The sequence below is a fragment of the Pezoporus flaviventris genome, unplaced genomic scaffold (assembly GCF_033815535.1).
Source record: "Pezoporus flaviventris isolate CSIRO_AGI_PZ_B2104156 unplaced genomic scaffold, CSIRO_AGI_Pfla_v1 ptg000001l, whole genome shotgun sequence".
Taxonomy (NCBI): Eukaryota; Metazoa; Chordata; class Aves; order Psittaciformes; family Psittacidae; genus Pezoporus; species Pezoporus flaviventris.
Window position 1 is genome coordinate 35,140,770 of NW_026892549.1, and position 18,723 is coordinate 35,159,492.

At 41.1% G+C, this 18,723-nt stretch overlaps 1 protein-coding gene across 2 annotated transcripts in view; it reads right to left on the reverse strand.

The window, feature by feature from the left end:
- The window catches only part of ZSWIM8 (zinc finger SWIM-type containing 8), a 64,472-nt gene extending 52,226 nt beyond the window's left edge, over positions 1 to 12,246 (reverse strand). For both annotated transcript variants that reach the window (XM_061451479.1, XM_061451469.1), the window contains exon 1: positions 11,854 to 12,246. In XM_061451479.1, coding sequence (XP_061307463.1) covers positions 11,854 to 12,031 — 178 coding nt within the window. In that variant the 5' untranslated portion in view covers positions 12,032 to 12,246. The remainder of the gene's footprint in view (positions 1 to 11,853) is intronic.
- Positions 12,247 to 18,723: the final 6,477 nt, after the last annotated feature.

Sequence of the window (18,723 nt, forward strand, 5' to 3'; positions counted from 1 at the left end):
GGTCAGACTGCATCACAGCTGAGGGGTAATCTCTATAGAGAAGTACTGGTATGTTTTTAGACACTGAAAGGAAATCATACAAAACACCATGCAACCTCAACTATTTAATGTGCTGCTCTCTATTACTAGTACCCATCTTTAAGCATTACATGCAAAATTAATCTCTAATCAGATTTTTCCTGTGCCTAAATCCCAGAGCAGCAGCATCACTTGGCCTCCAAACAAACACACTGGCAAACACTGAAGAACTACATTACTAATCATATCAGAATGAGATCAGGCCAATTTTGTTCATGCTGATGGAAAAGTTATTGTCTGAACAGAACAAATCAAGATAAAGCACTCTCACCTCTAGGGTAAAAAAAAGTAATAATTAAACATCTGTCAGAAACTAAAAGAAGTATCACCTCTAAACATCACCAACAGGAAGATCTGTTTCATAGACAGGAGTTATAAGAAGTTAAGATATCTAAATGCTTTTGAAAATAATCTCACCTGACTCCCCTTTTTACCTCCTCTGGTTTTGTAAAAACCTCCCAGGTCTAACACCAGGTCTGTGGCTTTATGGGAGACAAACTGAAAACTGCGGTTGTTTAGTCTGGAGAAGAGAAGGCTCAGGGGAGACCAGGGGGACCCAATTTCTCTCTACAACAACCTGAAAGGAGGATGGAGTGAGAAGGCGGCTGGTCTCTTTTCCCGGATAGCATAAGAGGTAACAGCCTCAAGTGGTCTCTTCTCCCAGATAGGACAAGAGGTAACAGCCTCAAGCTGCAAAAGGGGAGGTTTAGATTGGATATTAGCAAAAATTTCTTCACCAAAAGGGTGATTAGGCACTGGAACAGGCTGTCCAGAGAAGTAGTACAGTCACCATCCCTGGAAGTGTTCAAAAACCGTGTAGATGAGGCCCTCAGTGACACAGTTAAGTGGTGGACTCGGCACTCCCGGGGTCATGGTTGGTCTTGATCTTAAAGGTTTTTTCCAACCTAGCTGGTTCTACAACTCTATGATTCTGAATTCAATTTCCCTCACATCACCTATAGAGAGAACAAAAGGGGACAAACAAAACCGCATACCAAGGAATGTATGAAGCAAGCAGGCAGCTACAGAATTTTTACAGAGGAGGAATTAATTACAAGCATGTCTATCATGCACTTGTTGCTCATGACTAGCCAGGAAAAACTAACTCCCTGTCCTTGAGAAGGACAAGCAACTTAGCTGACCCCATGCACTACTTCTTTAAATGAAACCAAGTAATCTATGAAAACTTCCAAAGGCATTCTGGGTAAAATACAACTAATTTCTCTGTGTTAGACCACGTTCTCTTCAAGCCATGCATGAAAGTTACATGCAAGTAACATGAGTTACCACTATTTTCGCCTGGAGCTCTAGTAAACAAATTTGCAGCTGCATTTCTCTCTTTCTCCTATCTCAAAACTGACTGACCTCAATATGAGGTAGGAAAATGAATAATATGCAGCAGGAACTGCAAACAGCTCAAGGGAATCAGTAAATAATGCCTTACAGATTTCACAAAGGTACTACCTTCTCTGAAAAAGCTGTCATTTCATTTGTACACATGGTAATTTCATACTAACCCACCAGCAGGACTACTATGAAACTGATATGTCAAATACCTACGTATAATTTTTATATCATCTCAGGCACTCAAGCCATCACCAAGCTATTCAAATACACTCTAACATGAATTAACAAGGATTCATAGTGGTACACTGTCTTACAGGATGAAGACAGATGTAAATCAAGCAGATAAGAATTCTAGTATAGATATATCAAAAGATTAAATGTAAGTGTTGAGAATCACAATTTGTCTACACAAATGCAGGCAAATGTGAGCACAGTACAGTAAGCCTGAAGTACAGTACTTGAGTACAATAAACCTGAAGTCCTATGAAGACCAGAAACAAGACGTGGACAGATTCTGTAAGGTCATACAATCTTTGATATTCACAGGTTCACCAAGCTTTTCTGTACTTCAGGTAAGAATCTTGTTCTGTCACAGACATTGACAAGATGCCAGTAAGAACGGCTCTGCTGCACGTAGGCATTGTTTTAATGAATGTATCTAAAAAAAGAATGCAGATGGTAACTTAACTACATTCACCTTAAGGCTGCCTCACTTCTTTAGTTCTGTCTGGGGAGACATGCTCAAAGCAGCATCTTTAAGACATCTCAAGCCTAATGAACAAAAAAGCTGCAATTAACTTTTTTCCACTAGTTTATCTGGAAAAACAATAAAGACCCATGCTAACTGGATTTTCAAACGTTGTTTTCATTTTCACATCTCCTCTGATGAATTACTCACATTTACCAGTATTTCTGGATGGCAAAGAATGATGATTATCTGCTTAAATTCTTCATCTCTCTGAACAGAGGAGGAAGCCAGAATTGGTGACCCAGGTGTTCACTTGCTCATTGCTTCAATGAGTTGCCTCTTAAGTGTCCTAACCTGGGAGGAAAAAGTGCAGCTGGACGTCTTCCAATAAAGACTCTCACTGCTTGTGGACCACTTCTGGGTAACAATTCTTTTATCACTCTACCTATTTATCTTTGTAAAAAACATGGACTTCTTTTTCTGTATTTGTTTGGGTCTCTGACCTCCCTCTTTTTCATCTTCTGAAGTCTATTCTCCCCTTCAGCGTCCAGCTTTTCTCCCACGAAGGGACAGGATTTCTTCTAAAGATGGACTTTTTCTTTCACCCTTCATCTTATCCATTTATACTTTCCCTTTCTTCTATATGCCAATCTTTATCCCATATGAAAAAGGAGCTTGATGCTTCACAGCCACAAACTAAACCTAGCAGACAAAAGACAGGCATAAAAGTCAGAGTCATCAAGAAATAACACTGTCCTGCTACTTGCAGCAGCTGAATGAGGATGTTACAAATTTGTTTAAAAGACACTACACTCCTGCAGTCTTTTCAGGATTCCCTTTTTATAGAAAGGGAAAGACTTAACCTTGATTTTTTTTTTTTTTTTTTGAGAGTTAACCACACACCACTAGAGATTTAGGTAAACCAACACACAGATTTTCCAGTTATATACATCTAAAACATGTTCAACTTGCTGCTAATTGATACTGGTAAAAACGGAAAGTTCCTTTCTTAAGATTTTTGTTGCAGCAATCTGGAAACACTTAATAATGATCATAATAGAAACAGTATTTTATTAAAACCAGATACTTTTTTACAGTGTTTCTCAAAATATAAATTTCCAGAAGATTTTAATAGGTACATTAGAGCCTGACAGAGTTCCTTTGTTTCATTCTTTTCAAAGACTGTAAGTTTCCAGCTGTATGAAAGCAAATAGATGAACTAAACATAATCAAAACAGCAGAGTTTCCACAAGCTTTGCCCGCAACATTTAAAGCACCATCAAAAAATGTGCTCAAAGACATAATTTTCTATATTTTCTGTTAAAAATGCTACACAGTGATCCATCGCCTTGTCAGAACATTACCCATTCTACAGGCAAAGAAACAAAGAAGAAAGGATGCATCGAACCACATGCAAATTAGGAGAAGTACAAGAATCTTCTGGCTGGTAACCATATACTTATTTCTTGAGACTACAGAGATTCAGAGGACATAACTCAGAAATGTGTGATATGGTATTTTGAAATTAGAACCTGCATTTTAAATATTCTGTATATTACACATCACTGCTCTTTAAGGAAAAAAATAGTGGTTTAGCTAGTTGATACATAAGTGCTTTGAATTTTACATTTGGAGAGCTTGTAAGGGTGACACAAAGGAGGAGGGAGGAAAGACATCAATACAGATAAACTGCATCAAAATAAAGTTGGAAAAAAAAAACTTCTAGCCATGACACTATTTTAAATTATTTTTATAATGGCGTTACAGTCCTACAATTAGAAAAATGACAGAAAAATGTTGCCATTCTAAAAAGAGCAATGAAACTTGAAGACATTCTTGCACTTTAAGAGCTAAAGAATAAATTGGGTTTGACTCTATGGAAATGCTACTTCAAAAAAAAAACAAAAATAAGCAAACAGATTCCCCAGATATTCTAAATAGCCCAACATTTACTCCAGAAGTTCAATAAAGTATGTAAAACAACTCTGGAAGCTGTACATTCCTTTCTTCCTCTGGAACACAGCACTGTATATTAACTAGAACACCAGACACTTAAGAGGAGATGGTCTCTGCTCCCAGTTTTATAACTGGCAGAAGAGAGGCTGTTCAAATCACGGATATCCACTTCTGATCGCTATTTAAAAAAACCTAGGCACCATAACCAAGCAGTCTCATAAACTGGGCTATACAAAAAGCAACCTTCTTAGTTACCCTACCAAAAAAAATAAAAATCCATTTGAGTACTTAAGCCATTTCTAATCCTCTACCAACTTTTCATAGTAACCGAAATCATAGAAGTTACATTTGCTTAGAAATGAACTTCGTCATAGTTATTACACAAACACTGCAAAACAGGTGTCGACTGGAGTACATACTACATCAGAGAGGAAAAAAAGGGCATGGCCACAAGTCAACATGTGAGTTTCACTTCCACAACTCTTACACAGAATAACTTTTACTTTGGGTATATTACATTGGAAAACAACCATTCCTAGCTTTGGTCAATTTACCTGTGACTACTTCTTTTCTCACTAGAGCCACAATAAATATAGGGTGTACAAAAGGTGCTATTTTTCTACATACAGGTTATACCATGGCTTTGTTGCTGTTCCTCAAACTGAACTGGAACTCCAAAGTTGCAAACTTGCATATTAAATCATACTTAACTGATGGCTGTTCACACATACAGATCATGCCATGATATTAGGACTAGAAGCATCACCAAAAGAGAGCAAGAGGAGCATGGAACAGACAACAGCCCAATGCAATCCACGAAGCTGCGTGGACACCTCCACCTATTGAACAAGCCTGCCCAGCTTCTTGAAACTTCCCATCACTTTCTCAACTCAGCAACTCTCAATAAAATCTCTGATGGTCAACTGAAGAGTCATAAAGATTCACCCATGTTATAGGACATCAGCAAAAAGCAGACCCAGAAAATGCTGGCTCTAAAATTGAGTAATCTGCCCAGAAATGAAGATGCACCTTGAGAGTAACTAAGAGCTAATTTTAAATCTCCCAGGGTTTTCATCAGGGCAGGAATTTCACCTTCTCCTACATTTTATATAATTTATCATAAATAAATTAATTAATAACTAAATTTGGTCTCTTTTGCCTTTATCAGCAACATTCCAGACACTGCAGGACTTTTTTTCTTTCCAGTTTCATTTCCCACTGCTTCGCTGATGGGCAACCCCAGGTTTGCAGAGAGGGCACAGCTCAAAACACAAGACTTGCTGTGGTAGCTGTAAGACACACAAAATAGTCTCCTGCCCAATTTCCTGCTTACAGCACCAGATCATGTAGGTATTCGAACACAATAATTTAAAAAAAAAAGCCAAAAAATCAACTTTTGGTGCTAGCATTCAAAGAAGTGACATAAGCAGTACATCCAAGCATGAAAAAAACCCAAACCTTAAGCATGAAAATAAAAAGCTGGTTTTATATGTGTTATTCTGAGTAAATGATCAAAAGACATCTGCAACTCACTGAAGATTTTTTACCCAGATAATCAGACACTTCAAACCTGAAGTGTAGCTTGAGAGAAATCCCGAGATGTTTTGTCTTCAGTTTGTTTTTACCTCAGGACAGACCTAGTTACCTACACGTAAAAAGTATCATACATAAAAATAAAACACACTTAAAACCCACTTTTTAGCAATGAAGAAGAGGTTGAAGAAGGAAAAATAAATTAAAAAAGGGAGATAAAGAAAGGAATGGGAAACAAAGAAAGAGTATCACCTTGAGTCTAGAATGAAGCCTGAATCCTTATCTTTGCTTCCCCAGAAGTAAACATGACATAGAAAATAATCCCTGCACTTTCGGTCAGCCTGAAATTTAAACAAAGCATATGTGATCTCTGGCCATTCAGCAACACAAGGATCTATCTCCTCAAGGTGAAAGGAAGGAGAAAACAAAGACAAAAAGAAAAATCCATGGAAGCCAGGAAAAAAGATGTGACAGGAGAAAATGAGACATCTGTCAGTGCAAAGATGAGACTTTGAAATAGAATGTGCAAGACTTCTTGTGAAGGGAAGAGAAGCTTATCTAAAGGAAAAGGCCAGAAGACCACAAGAGAGTTAAAACTGGATTGGTCACTTAAAATCTCAGTTAATAAAAAAGCACCTTCTCATGATAGCTTCTTTACATGGTTTCTCCAGTACCCATTTCTGAAGACAGGGGTAACCATACTGAATTATCTCAGAAAGGCAGAGGAAAATGCAAATGAAGAGACAAATGTGTGAGAGTCATTCAACTTGTCATCCTTCCAAAAGACAAAGGTATTACTGCATTGTGAAACCAAGTTTTTGTTTAGTAGAAACTCTAGACAGCTTCAAAATCTCCATTCTGGCTCTGAAGCAGTGTATTTAATTATGCCAATCAGTTTCAACAAATGACTGTCCCTAGAGCTCCTCTGTGGCGTTTTCCACTCTAATGAACCAATGTCCCCTTTGCACTTTGTATTACAATCCAGCAAGTCCCCTTCTCAACTTGGACCTGTGTTTCTGCTATATAGCAAGTCAACATCACCAGCCACTATGGAACAGAGTACAAAAATAGGTGAAATTCATTTACTAGCTGAAAAAATACAGAGAAACCTATCTTCTAGTAGCAGCTAAGCCTTCACTTTCACATTAGCTTTACTCTTTGGACACCTGATCTCTGCTTATTCCATATGCAGCCGCAGTATCTTCTCATCAACATTTATATTTCTAAGATTCTGTCACTTCTATAAAGAAACTCATTAGGGAGCTATACTTTTGCTCAACAGTTACTGTTTTGAAGTTTTAATGTTATTAGTAAACTTGGATATATTATAACAGATATATTTGGGCTAAACCAGATTTTTCATGTGTTGCACTAAATTAAAGAGAATTTAATTTACACAACAAGCAACATGTGCTACACCTGTACCTTTCAGAAGTGTGAACTGATTGCATAATCTGCCTCTTGATACCAGAGACACAAATAAAGTAGGAAAAACCCCAACAACCAGTTGTAATATTACAATACACAGTAATAGTAACAAAACAGCAGTGACCTACAGAGTCTTCATTTCCATGTTCACCACTCGAGTGAGCATGCATTGGATGGCAACAACTTTCTTCTCTGAAAAGAGCAAGAGTCTGGAGAGCACAGTATGAATTTGAAAGAGGCTACATGTTTCTCCTGCTGTGCTCTCGAGCAAGAGTTAACTTGAGTTTATTAGTTACTGGCAATCCTGAGGAAGAAGTGTTGCTCTCTAAGCCACTTGTTCTTTGCCTGTATAAATTAACGAATTGTCAACGTAGCAGTATGGACACTGCTCAGACTTTGATCAGACTGTCTCTCTAAACTGATCATAACCTCACCTTAGGTGCTATCTATTCTCTGCCAATGATTCCCTCTCTACAGCTTCTACTTTTGAGGCACTGTGCCCGGAACTTAACATTGTGAACACTCCTAACAGTTTGGAAGAACATAAACTGTCTGGGGCTGTATAACGGGAATGTTTTCTAGGAGGTAACTGCCTGCATCAGTTCTTAGTTGAGAGGATTCTGCAATACAGTACACAATGGCTCAAGCTTACAGTAGAGGAAAAAATAAAGCTTTTTCACTAGCTGCCTACTGAAAACAGTTCCAACACCACTCATCAGCACGCTTCCAGCAGAAGCTGGTGTAAATGAACAAACACAAACTGAGTAAAAATATTGTGATCATAATATTTAGCAATCCTACAGTATTTATGGCAACTTCTTAAGTGCTTGGTAAACATTCTTCTTCAGAAACTGTGAAATAGAAAGGACTATGGGTGAGAAAGAGCTTAGAAGCTTTCAAGAAGAAACAAAGCCACAGTGGGTTTGGGAAGATCAGAGTAAATGTTCAAGTACACTCATTAAGTCCTCTGTTACAAAAATCTTTATGTGAAGATAATTGGTAACAAAACATTTGCAGAAACACTAGACTTACTTCAATTACCAATGAAAAATACAACTGTTTTAAAAAGTGAGACGGGATCAGAATGGTTCTCACAATGGTTTCTGGGAACAAAAAGACTATCCAGAAAAGCAAAGAAAAGCAAGTAAGTGTATTTGTTGGTAAAAAGGTAACAAATTGGTGGAATGTACTTTGATATGGAAGAAAGTTTGCTGGAGTCACAAACCAACTCAGGGAACCAGATGGTTCTGAATACACTGCAAAGATACCATTCTTCAAACCACCCATCACCTTAACTTCAAAGCTGAATCCCCTGGCTGCCTAGCTGAAAGCTTCTAACCAACAGTGTGTACAGGCGATGGCCAAACTTCAGTCACAAGCAATACCTCATTCAAAATGAAAAAAAAAAAACCAAACCCAAGGGCTAAAACCAAGCAAACATGGCAGTCTAATTAGAGAAGAAGTCACTCTGAAAATAAGTGTTCAAAATTATGACAGGACTCTTTGTATTCCCAAAATTAACACGCTTTGCTGAAGTTTCCTCTGAGATGTCAGTACAAGTGAGTCAGTGGAGATGGGAGCAGTTTCAAAAGCAAAGGGCATCCATACAGTGGACACAGTGCCTTCCTCCTTCACATTAGCAATTCAACATTCAAAGAGAAAACTCCTTTTTAGAAAGTGATGTAAGAGGACTTTACCACACTGAAAATTAAATAAGGAAAAATCAACCATTTACATTGCAATTTTTTTTAATGTAATAACTGGAGGTACATAGCTCTATAAAGAATCCTACTCCAATGACGATATTAGAGAAACTCAGACATTCTTGTCCACCTTCCATTATCTTTCTAGCAAGTTGATGGGGTGACCAACAAATAAGTGAGTAACTTAACTTTCTGGTGATCCTCTGCAGTGAAGCACTGAACACTCTGCATATTTGCAACAAACTACCCCAAGCCTATTGTTAAATTTACAGTAAGCATAATCATAATAGCAGAAATACCCAAGAAGAAGATAAAAAGCTGCAAAAACTAAGACATAACCGGGAGGGCAGGAGTGGGTAGTTTGTTTAAGAAGAGGACTCCCCAGCCAACAGCACTTCCATCACTCTCTGGGGGATTCCCTTGGAACTAATTTGTGTAACAAAGAATTGGATGCTCACAAGAACAAACTGAAAACAACTGAAGAAGCTAGAAATCCTTTCTATTAAGTAACTTGTCTGGCTGATTCCAAATGAAAACACAGGGTGAGCTCCAAACTGGAGGAAAAGTGACAGAATATAGTTCCTCCTTTTTTCCCTTAGCATTTAACACAAAAAAAATCAGTGTCTAACCTCATTTTTTGTTTGCCTAGGCAACTACATCACAGGCCACTGCAAACTGGTAAGCTGGAAATAAAAACACAAGGCTCTATTCAGAATGATCACATTTCAGAAGACTCACTACAACTGACAACCTCAGGATCCAGCAAGCTCTCAATACAAACTGGTCTTTCTTAGTACAAAAACACTGTCCAAAAGAGGTGTTCAAAACACTTAAATTGGTGCAGGAGTTCTGAAATCCAAGGACATCCCAGATGATGACAGATCCTTCATCAGACCCAGACCTGCTGGCCACAAAGGCACTGCATACAGTGTAGTCCCTGCAAGTGCTCCATGTTGGTAATACCTGTATGCAACTTCATAGAGTGGACAAATAATTATTTAGGCAGCAAATCCGTGTCCACATACTTCTCCAAATGAGTCTGAGCAGAGCCTGCGAAGGCCAGCAAGGACCTTAAAGCAGCCAACAGTATTCTTTCAGAATGTCTCCCTTGTTAAAATAAAACTTTTTACAAAGGAATAAAGTCTCTCTACAGAAAAAGCCTAAGAAATATGACCCAAGTACAAGCACCCCAGCCCATGCATGTCTGCAGAACCTAGAACAGCAATGTCTCAGTGTGGTGCAAATAATAACAATTACTCCAACAATAATGTTAGCTGTTATGCTTCTTATGTCAGGAAAGAGACTGAGGATTGCCAATACACAGAATCTACTGAAGTGATTTTTCATTTTAATGCAACAAGTAGATGAGAGCAGAGACAGAAATTGCGGCCTGCTTTTAATTTGGTCAAGAGAGCTAAAGGAACTAGGCCAAGGCCCAGAAAAACTCACAATCATACACTGAACCAATGGAGAACAGTTGTCTAAAAACACTGCAAAGTTGAACAAAACCAAACACCTTTTCAAACATCAGTTATATGTAGGCTGCAGACTTGTACAGCTGTACAAACCACTTTCACACATGTCTGCCAAACTAGAGATGTCTTTATATATGTATGTTTTCAAAACTTAGGCTCCTTTCCAGCAAGTTAACATGCAACAAGATTTGAAGCAAAACATGAAGTTTATATGCTTTCCCTTGTGTCCAATGCGTATTTCTACATTTCAAGATTCATAGCTTTAGAAAGCACAATGCCAACAGTGTTCCCTTTCTTTACACCAATAGTGTATTCCATACTAAACCCAATGTGTCCTGGCAGCAGTATCCAAGAGAGCGATCCAACCTGGACATGAAGTCAGCATTTCTCTCACTCTCCCTTGTTTTGGGTTGGGTTTGGGGTTTTTTTTTTGAAGCTTTCATTCTACCCTCAATTCTAACCCTGACTTGTCAAGAGACAGGTGTTTACATACCTTGGACTAGGGCAGTTTCAAATGTATTATAAATTTAGAACTTAAGCTGCTCTGGAAAGCTTATGGTTGATGCAAATGTACTTTCTGGTCCTAACCCAGTGACAAGTGAACATTTGTCCTTAGTGTAGCATGCCTAGATTTCTGCACAATTCAATATAAATTGTATTCTCTGTTCATTTAAGGTCAAAATTCAGAAGAGAATGAAGTTTTGCAGTTCCAGGCTGGGAGATATTAATGAGGCAGGTGATGGTCACAAAAGCCAGCAATAACATGAAAAGCACTGACACTGGGTTGAGAGAAAAGAAAGGAAATAAAAGGAAGAATAGAAAGGGCTTGTCTAATTTCTGACAACTGTATGTCTAGGCTCCACTTGGTGCAAACACCACTTGAGTTCTAGGGTCAAGATGCATCAGAATAAGAGATAAATTATACTTCATTTAAAAAAAACAAAATCAAGCAAAGAGTTAGTAGCTACATGATGATTTTAAATCATTCTAATTGCTTATGTTATCTTATTTTCCTGTCTGCTATCACATTACTATCCAAAAAAAGGAAATACAACAACTCTTGAAGTAGACACACTGTAGTTTGCTGACTTCTTTGTTGCTGACTTCTTTGTGACAGTCTTAAGGCCCTCTTGTCTACCACTGCAAAAGGAAGTTTGCTTATTTACTAGAAATAAATGTACAGAAACCGACAAGGAAAACAGACTGCTCTATACAATGATGGCTTACATGCCTCTACACGAGTAGTTTTATAGCAGTTCCAAAACCCCTGTTAAAACTTAGTGCATTTCAACCAAAGCAAGTGGGAACCTATGTGTAGTTATTCCCAGCCAAGTCTGCAGTTTGTTTATAGAGAACTGTTTTCAGGTTTCCAAGAGCAAGCCCACAGAATCTACTCAGAACAGCAGTACTAGGTACTACAGAGCACATGCAGGTGAAACTCATCCAAATGGCAGCTTTGTCCTAAGATCCCCAGTAAATTTGCAGTTTCAGTCTTTGGTCAAAAAGTATCCTGACAGTGACCCTATACCTGACTTCTCTTTGCAGCTTTGCCACTCCTTCTGCACATCTCCTCACCTACCACTCCCCCCTACCCCACAACTTCCACGAGTCCAAAGAGCATCCCAACGAAAACGGGTGACCTCACCTTTCATTTTGACAGTGGGAGAATTGGGTCCTGCCGATTGCTTCCTCCATCCTCTCCAGTTCTGGCAAAGGCTTTCCGCCTCAGAGATAAAGGAACAAAGAGAGTCTTCTTCAAAGCGATCAGAGTCTTCAAATGAAAACCTCTCTCCGTCCTCCCACTCCGCAAACATGAGTTCCATCACAACCAACTAGCGACGCGGGGGAAAAGAAGAAAGACAGCAACAGCACTGCTCACTCCAAGCAGGTGGATGGGCTTGAGGGCTCCTGCAATTCTTAAAACCTCAACTTCGATTCAGTCCCCATACTGACAGAGCCTGCACTATCTGAGGCGAGAGAAGCAGGAAATCAACTAACGGGAAGCTCGTAAAAATCCCAGAGAGGAAAAAGAAAAAAAAAAAAAGCCACAACACAACCAACGTTCTTTAAAAAGTTAGAAAAAAAAAATGCTTATGTCCACAAAATGTATTTGAGGCGCAAGGGGGTGGTCAGCCTACGGGAGCTGCCCCGGGCAGGACAGGTGCTTGCCGGGCACACGGAGGTGTGAAGGCTTCCGACGGCCGCGGCGCTGGAAGACAAGAGAAAGGGCCGGTTTCCTCCCCGGGACTGCCGCCCGGGTAGGTATCTGTGCGCAGGGCCGGGTCTCCCTGAGGTTGTGCTTTTCTCACTCTCGGTACAGGAACCGGAGGCAGGGCAGGAAGGGACAGCGGAGGGGGGGGAACGGGGAACGGATAACTTCCCTCCCGGGTCGCGGAGGCTTAAAAACGGCCCGGCAGGGCCGGGACACCCGCGGCAGGGGCGGCGCGACCTGCGGGCGGCTCGTCACCGGTGCCAGCGGGCGGCGGGCAGAGGCTCCGGCCTCATGGGGGCGCGGGCGGCGGCAGGCGGGGAAAGCCCGGCTCTTGGTCGCTGGCGGGTAGGGGCGGGGGGGAGCAGGCAGCCTGTCGCCACCGCTGCCGCCGCTCCCGTCGCGGTTGCGCCCCCGCGGGTCTATGGGCCCATGGCCAGCGGGGCCCGCGCGCGGACGCCCCCCCGTGCCCGGCCCGACGAGCGGTTCGCTGTCCTGGCGCGACGGCGGCGGCGGCAGCGGCGGCAGCAGCAGATCTCTGCCCGGCGCGGGCACCAAGATGGCTCCGCGCTTCCCAGCTTCACCTGCGCCACCCCCCCTCCTCCTCCAGCTGAGCCCTCCTTCCGTCGCGGGGCTTCCGGCTTCCGCTGCCAAGCTCAGGCGGGCGCGCGGGGCATGGTGGGATAGCCGGGAGCGGCGGGGGGCGGTGGTGCCGCGGGTGGGTCGGGCATGGGTACGGTGACCCGGGAGGGATGAGCCGAGGCCCAGCTCCGCGCGTCCCTCCGGCTCAGAGAACAAGGAAAGAGCAGACTGGCTGTGGAAAAGCCCAGTAGCCCTTAGGCTCGCCGCCAGAACAGTCTGTGGTGCTCGGCTAGCGCCTGGCTGCCGCTCTGTAACAAGCGGGTGTACCCGGGGACAGGCTGGAGCAGGGGGCTGCGGGGCGGTTCTGCTTTGAAAGGGCTGTAGTAGAGCAAAAGCTCGTCTGTTGTGCCTGCACGCACTGCCCGAGGCAGCGGGGAGCGCGAGTTGTGCTAAAATGTGGATATGTACCCCGGAACATAGCCTCAAATGAGTTGCTGCTGTGGTCATCTGATTCAGATGAAAGGAATAGTGAACTTGACAGAAACGTTTAAAAATAACGGGGAAAAACCACAACGGAAATAAGCCACGAGGAGAATGTGCCTCTTACAAGAATAAGCCCTGCTCAAAAATGCCACAATGATCCTTTTCCTCAGATCAGAAAAGACCCTTGCTTTCCAGCAGAGATAGGAGTTGCAGGAGTCTCAACAACTCCCAACATTAAAACCAGAAAGTACCTCCCATGCCAGTCATGTAAGGAGTTGCATAGAATAGGTAAGGGTTTCATATTCCATGGACTCCGAAAGCAGGAGGTGTGGTATGTTTGAGTTTTGTCTGTACTTCTGTTTTGGAGGTGTAGTTTGTTGCTTTATTGGGAGAGTAGACCGGTAAAATACCAAATAGTAAGGTTTCTCTGTAAGTTGAGTAAGCATCAGCCGAACAGCAGCTCCCTTCCCAGATGGACAGAGGACAAACAGCGAATTATGGGGAAAAATAAAAATAAATAAATAAATAAGAGCTAGGGAAGAAAGAATGATGTACTGAAGGACAGCAATGAGCTGATGGTGCTCACAGCGAGTCTTAAGAGATGGACCTCGAAGGAAACTTCGTGATTTGTTCTTAGGTATGTAATGCTCACCAGTTTAAGATCTTGAACACAAAGGTGCGTTACTAAAATGTCCACCAACAGCAGGAGGTGTGTTTACTTGTGCATATGTCCAATCCTTCAGTGTCTCCTAGTGTAGTGCAACTTCTGGGAAGGGCCAGGACCGCAAGCAAAGGCAGGCAGTGGCTTTCCTACCAGTAAAGAAAAAAGGGGGAGTCTGCAGCACTCATATCTCTCTCCCAGACTTTAGCTGACGATGTGTTGCTTCTCCAAAGCTACCGTCCTAAAACTACGTATACAATAATTTCAGGGATCCTCTTGAGGAGGAGTCTGAGGTAATAGATACACAAGAAAAGTATTCACTTCATGTCTTTTTACATAAAGAAATATTTTTTAGCCAACATGAGTAGTCTTGTGCTTTTTCTCAGAAGTTTTTGCCATCAGGTTATCTGTGTACATTTTACTTCACAGGAAGAGTTCATTTATACATGTGCGCACATATATATTGAAAGGCTTGATATCTGATGGGTGATATTATCTTCAATAACCTGCTATACAAAAAAATATGTATCAGAGCCTATTATTGGGATCTCTGAAATTCAGAGGCTCTTCCTTGGTGAAAATAGAATTGTCTAGAACCTGTTTTTCAGCTAGCAAGCAATACTATTAATTAACACTAGTTGTTGTAATTACTGTGTGCGCTAACGACACAGTTGGGCAATTAGGTAATTACTGTGCTCAGTCCCTTTCTACAGCATGCAGGGTCAGAGAATGATACTTAATGGAGCCTGGGGATTTAGAGCACCAAATAAAATGCTTTGTCTTTAGTTCTACAAAGTCAAAATGTTTAGATCTTGGTTCCACAAAGATAACAGTGACACAATGCTTGATATCCTCAAAAACACCAGTGCTGAGCTCATGCAGAGTGACTCTGCTAATGATAGAAGGCGCTCCACAGACGTCTGAAGGAGGATCTTCATCAGTTTAACACTAGCTGGCACCACACCGTTCTCTGCACTTGGTACTTCACTGCTTAGCCCATCTCTTTCCCATTGTCAGTGATCTGAGGTTTGGGACTATCACTTCTATTTTTTCAGGTAGATTTAGCCCTAGTTCCCACTCACCTACAAATTTACCAGACTTGGGGTTTTGTTAACCTTCTGCCAAGTTACTTGCATTAAGTCTATCTCAAATTGCAGTGTAATACCTAGCAAACAAAAAGTTTGACCTTTGGCTAATCCAACAGAAAAGTTGTCCTGCACTGATACCCAGCTGGATCAAATTTGTACTGCCAAGTGACCTGTTAGTGCACAGCACCAGCAGTAATTTAAGAGAGAGGCGCATCTGCCAGATAATGGGAATTCTGGCAGGTTATATCAATAGCAGTCTGAGTCAAGGGCATTGCAGAGAATCTCTGCTGCATGATAAAGCAGCTATACATGAAGGTATCATAATACTTTGTGATATTTATAAACAAATACTTTGTGTATAAAAACATGAGTTTTGCATGAAAGAAGGGTTTGCATGCAGGAAAAGTGTTTCCCTGGTGAGGAAAGAAATATTTAGAAGATTGTAAGAGTCTAAAAGAATAATAAAAAAACACAGCTGACATTTTGAAGTGCATTTTTGATGGGGGAAGAGGAGATGAAAGAAGAGCAGAATAAAGAACTAAACACATTGAGTCCAAGGAATGAAGAGGTAATTATAAGCAAGATTCTGCACCCTGACCTAGATGTTATGGTACTTGAAATGGCATAAATGGGCAGGCAAATATGGTGATGGCATAAACCTGGTGCTACTTAATGGTATCTTTTATCAACATTATGTGCAACTCAGCACTGTAAGCTTCTACCAGAATGCAGCAGAGAATACTATTACATTAGGAAAGGGCAGAGGAGAGGAGGAATAGTAGATTTACTAAAGTGACACACTTCAAATTATAAGGGGTCTTGAGCATTCTTCTCCATTGAATTGGAGAAGCCCGCATTCCAGTTTTGGGATACCACAAGTTGCAGAAATTTCCAAAGATACCTGGCTTTTACTTTCTCAGAAACCAGTCTGAAAGCAATGGAAGAGGTGCTGAAAGTAATGAGGCAAGTGAAGCAGGGTGAATATTTGCACTTCTATCTTAAAATGCATTTCAAGAGACTGAAAAAATGTGTCTTCTGCGTTGTGCAGACAAGATTTGGGCGTGTTGTTCCCCTGGCCAACATGAGGGAGTGCAGGTGTGATTACACTCTTCTCCTTGTCCTCAGGGCTATGGCTTGGAAAGGCCCTGGAGTTCATAAACACTCATCCTCCAGCCAACTTATTGCATGAAACAGTCATATATTTTCCATCATGAATCTCCCAATAGACAAAACTACAGTCACTGCTGAGGAGACCATGAAAAATAGTATCTGACAATTCCAGCAGTCAATTTCAGTCCTCTACTAGGAAGAAAGAAATTCAAGAAGAAATCCTGCAAAGATGACGAGGATGTCACTAAGATGCTTTCTCCCTTACGGGGATGTAATCCTCCCACCCCACCTCCCTTTTCCTTTCTCTCTTATTTCAGAGAAAGGAAATTGCTGTTCAAAATTCCTCTGCCTCCATTATACACAATCTTCAGAATGCACCATTTCATATGAGACACATACGAGCTCTCACACATACCCTGGAGCAGAACTGCAACATTTACATTTGTTTCCTGTCATAAGCTCTCGCTGGGGACTAAAAATCAGCGTCTGCATTGTACCCTAGAATGGGCTGCTTCTCACTGGTGAGTCGTGTGGTTCTCTACAGGTCATACCCAGTGTGGTTTTATTTCTGATCGCATGGGAAGTAAAACATCCTTGCTATGGCTTGAATCTAACACAGGCTCAGTAACAAAATAAAGCACTCTGGAGATTTTTATCACTGCTGATGCAGTGGGACCCAGCTGTTCGCTACATTCTGACACGGAAATGATTTAATTGTCTTCTCACATGCAGTAATGCACTCAGAAATGACAAGCAAAGGCAAATTTTTAAAGCACACTTATGGCTTTCTGTCTAAGTAATATATTGGCTGTGCAGAAGAATACTTTCTTGTGCTTTGGCACTATGACAGTATGCAGATAATTCTTGTATCCTAAGTTCCTGTTCCTCCTAGAAGACCACTGTTTCACCATATACTGATCACTGTTAATAACAGATATTAAACATCTCCAGACACATTACAACCAACTTGTTACTTATTTAAAAACTCTGGGCCTGTGGGACTGATGGGGCAAATACTGCTTTAGCACAAAAGAAGGGACATCACACAGCTCATTTCCCCTTGCTCTGCTTCTAACTGGATGAGTGGCCGTGCAGGATGGACAGGGCTTTCCCAGAATCTCATACTGGGAAGCTGAAAGTAAAGCTGCCCTGAGGAATCACAAGCTGTGGAAAACAAATTTCCTCCATTTAGATTGAGAGGTTTCTGATCTTTGACTAATCCTTCCCACAGGAGACTTTGAAATTATGGTGTCCAAGGTTCTCTTTTTGGAATCTTACAGAGTATGAATATATGCCTGACATTAAAACCTTATTCAAAAGTGAATTCACTGTTTGTGAGATAAGTGACAGGTACCTACATACATACATGGAAATGGAGTCAGTAGGGGAACACTTTGCAACAATTGTTAGAATTATTTGTAAAAAGCAGGAGACAATAATTATGGCTAAGACCTCGTGTATGAACACAACTGCTACTCTTCAGAAAGCATAAGATGCCATTTATAGATAACATAGCTTGCAAGGATAACTGAGCATATTTAGTCTGACATCTTGTATTTCACAGGTTACAAGTATATTTCCCTCTTTCTTTCACAGTAACCTGCAGGAGCATTTGAGGGGTTTTTTTTCCACACTTTGTTCTCTCTTCTGCCATTACCAAAGCTGACAGTCTGGCAGGCTCTAATATGTACTGCAAGTTCACAGATAAATTAAAGGAGTAGCATCAAGCTAAAAGGAAAGGGAAAGAGATGTTCTGCATTTCTCAGAGCAGAAAGAAAAACAACTGTTACACTGCAAGTCCTCTTTATCTCAATTGATACCACATTTGGACATTTCCTCATCTGAGGTGAAAAGATTGTGAAAGCAGTAATCTATCTCTCCTTTGTCTAGAGAGCAGGTCAGATACCCCATTTGCGGAAATTCACCAACTGATAACTCGGTTTGTCTAGAGAGTGTATTACCTTAATTAGCAATGTTGTATACATGAAAGCTTACTAAATACCCTGAGAAGCACCTTTTGATGCAGGCATTAAGCAAAACATAGGTTCCTTGGCTTATTATCAGTCTTCCCCCAAAAAAAATCAATGAATGTTTCTACCTGTGGCATTCCTTCTCTATCAATCTACAGTTTTAGTAACCCAAAATGGTAATCACATTTGCTGTTGAGGGTACAGTCAGGTGTTTAAGTAAAGGATCACTGTTAGGGAGACATAGGAAGTCCATTCATTCATGTCAAGATCAGCATACGCAATTTTGCAATATATCTTAGCAGATCTTGACTAACTGAAGTAATCCAGCAAACTCAGAGGTACCTTGATTTGCTCTCACAAAGCTTCTGCTCCTCCAGATTAAACTGGCCACAGCAAAATCTGCATTATAGCT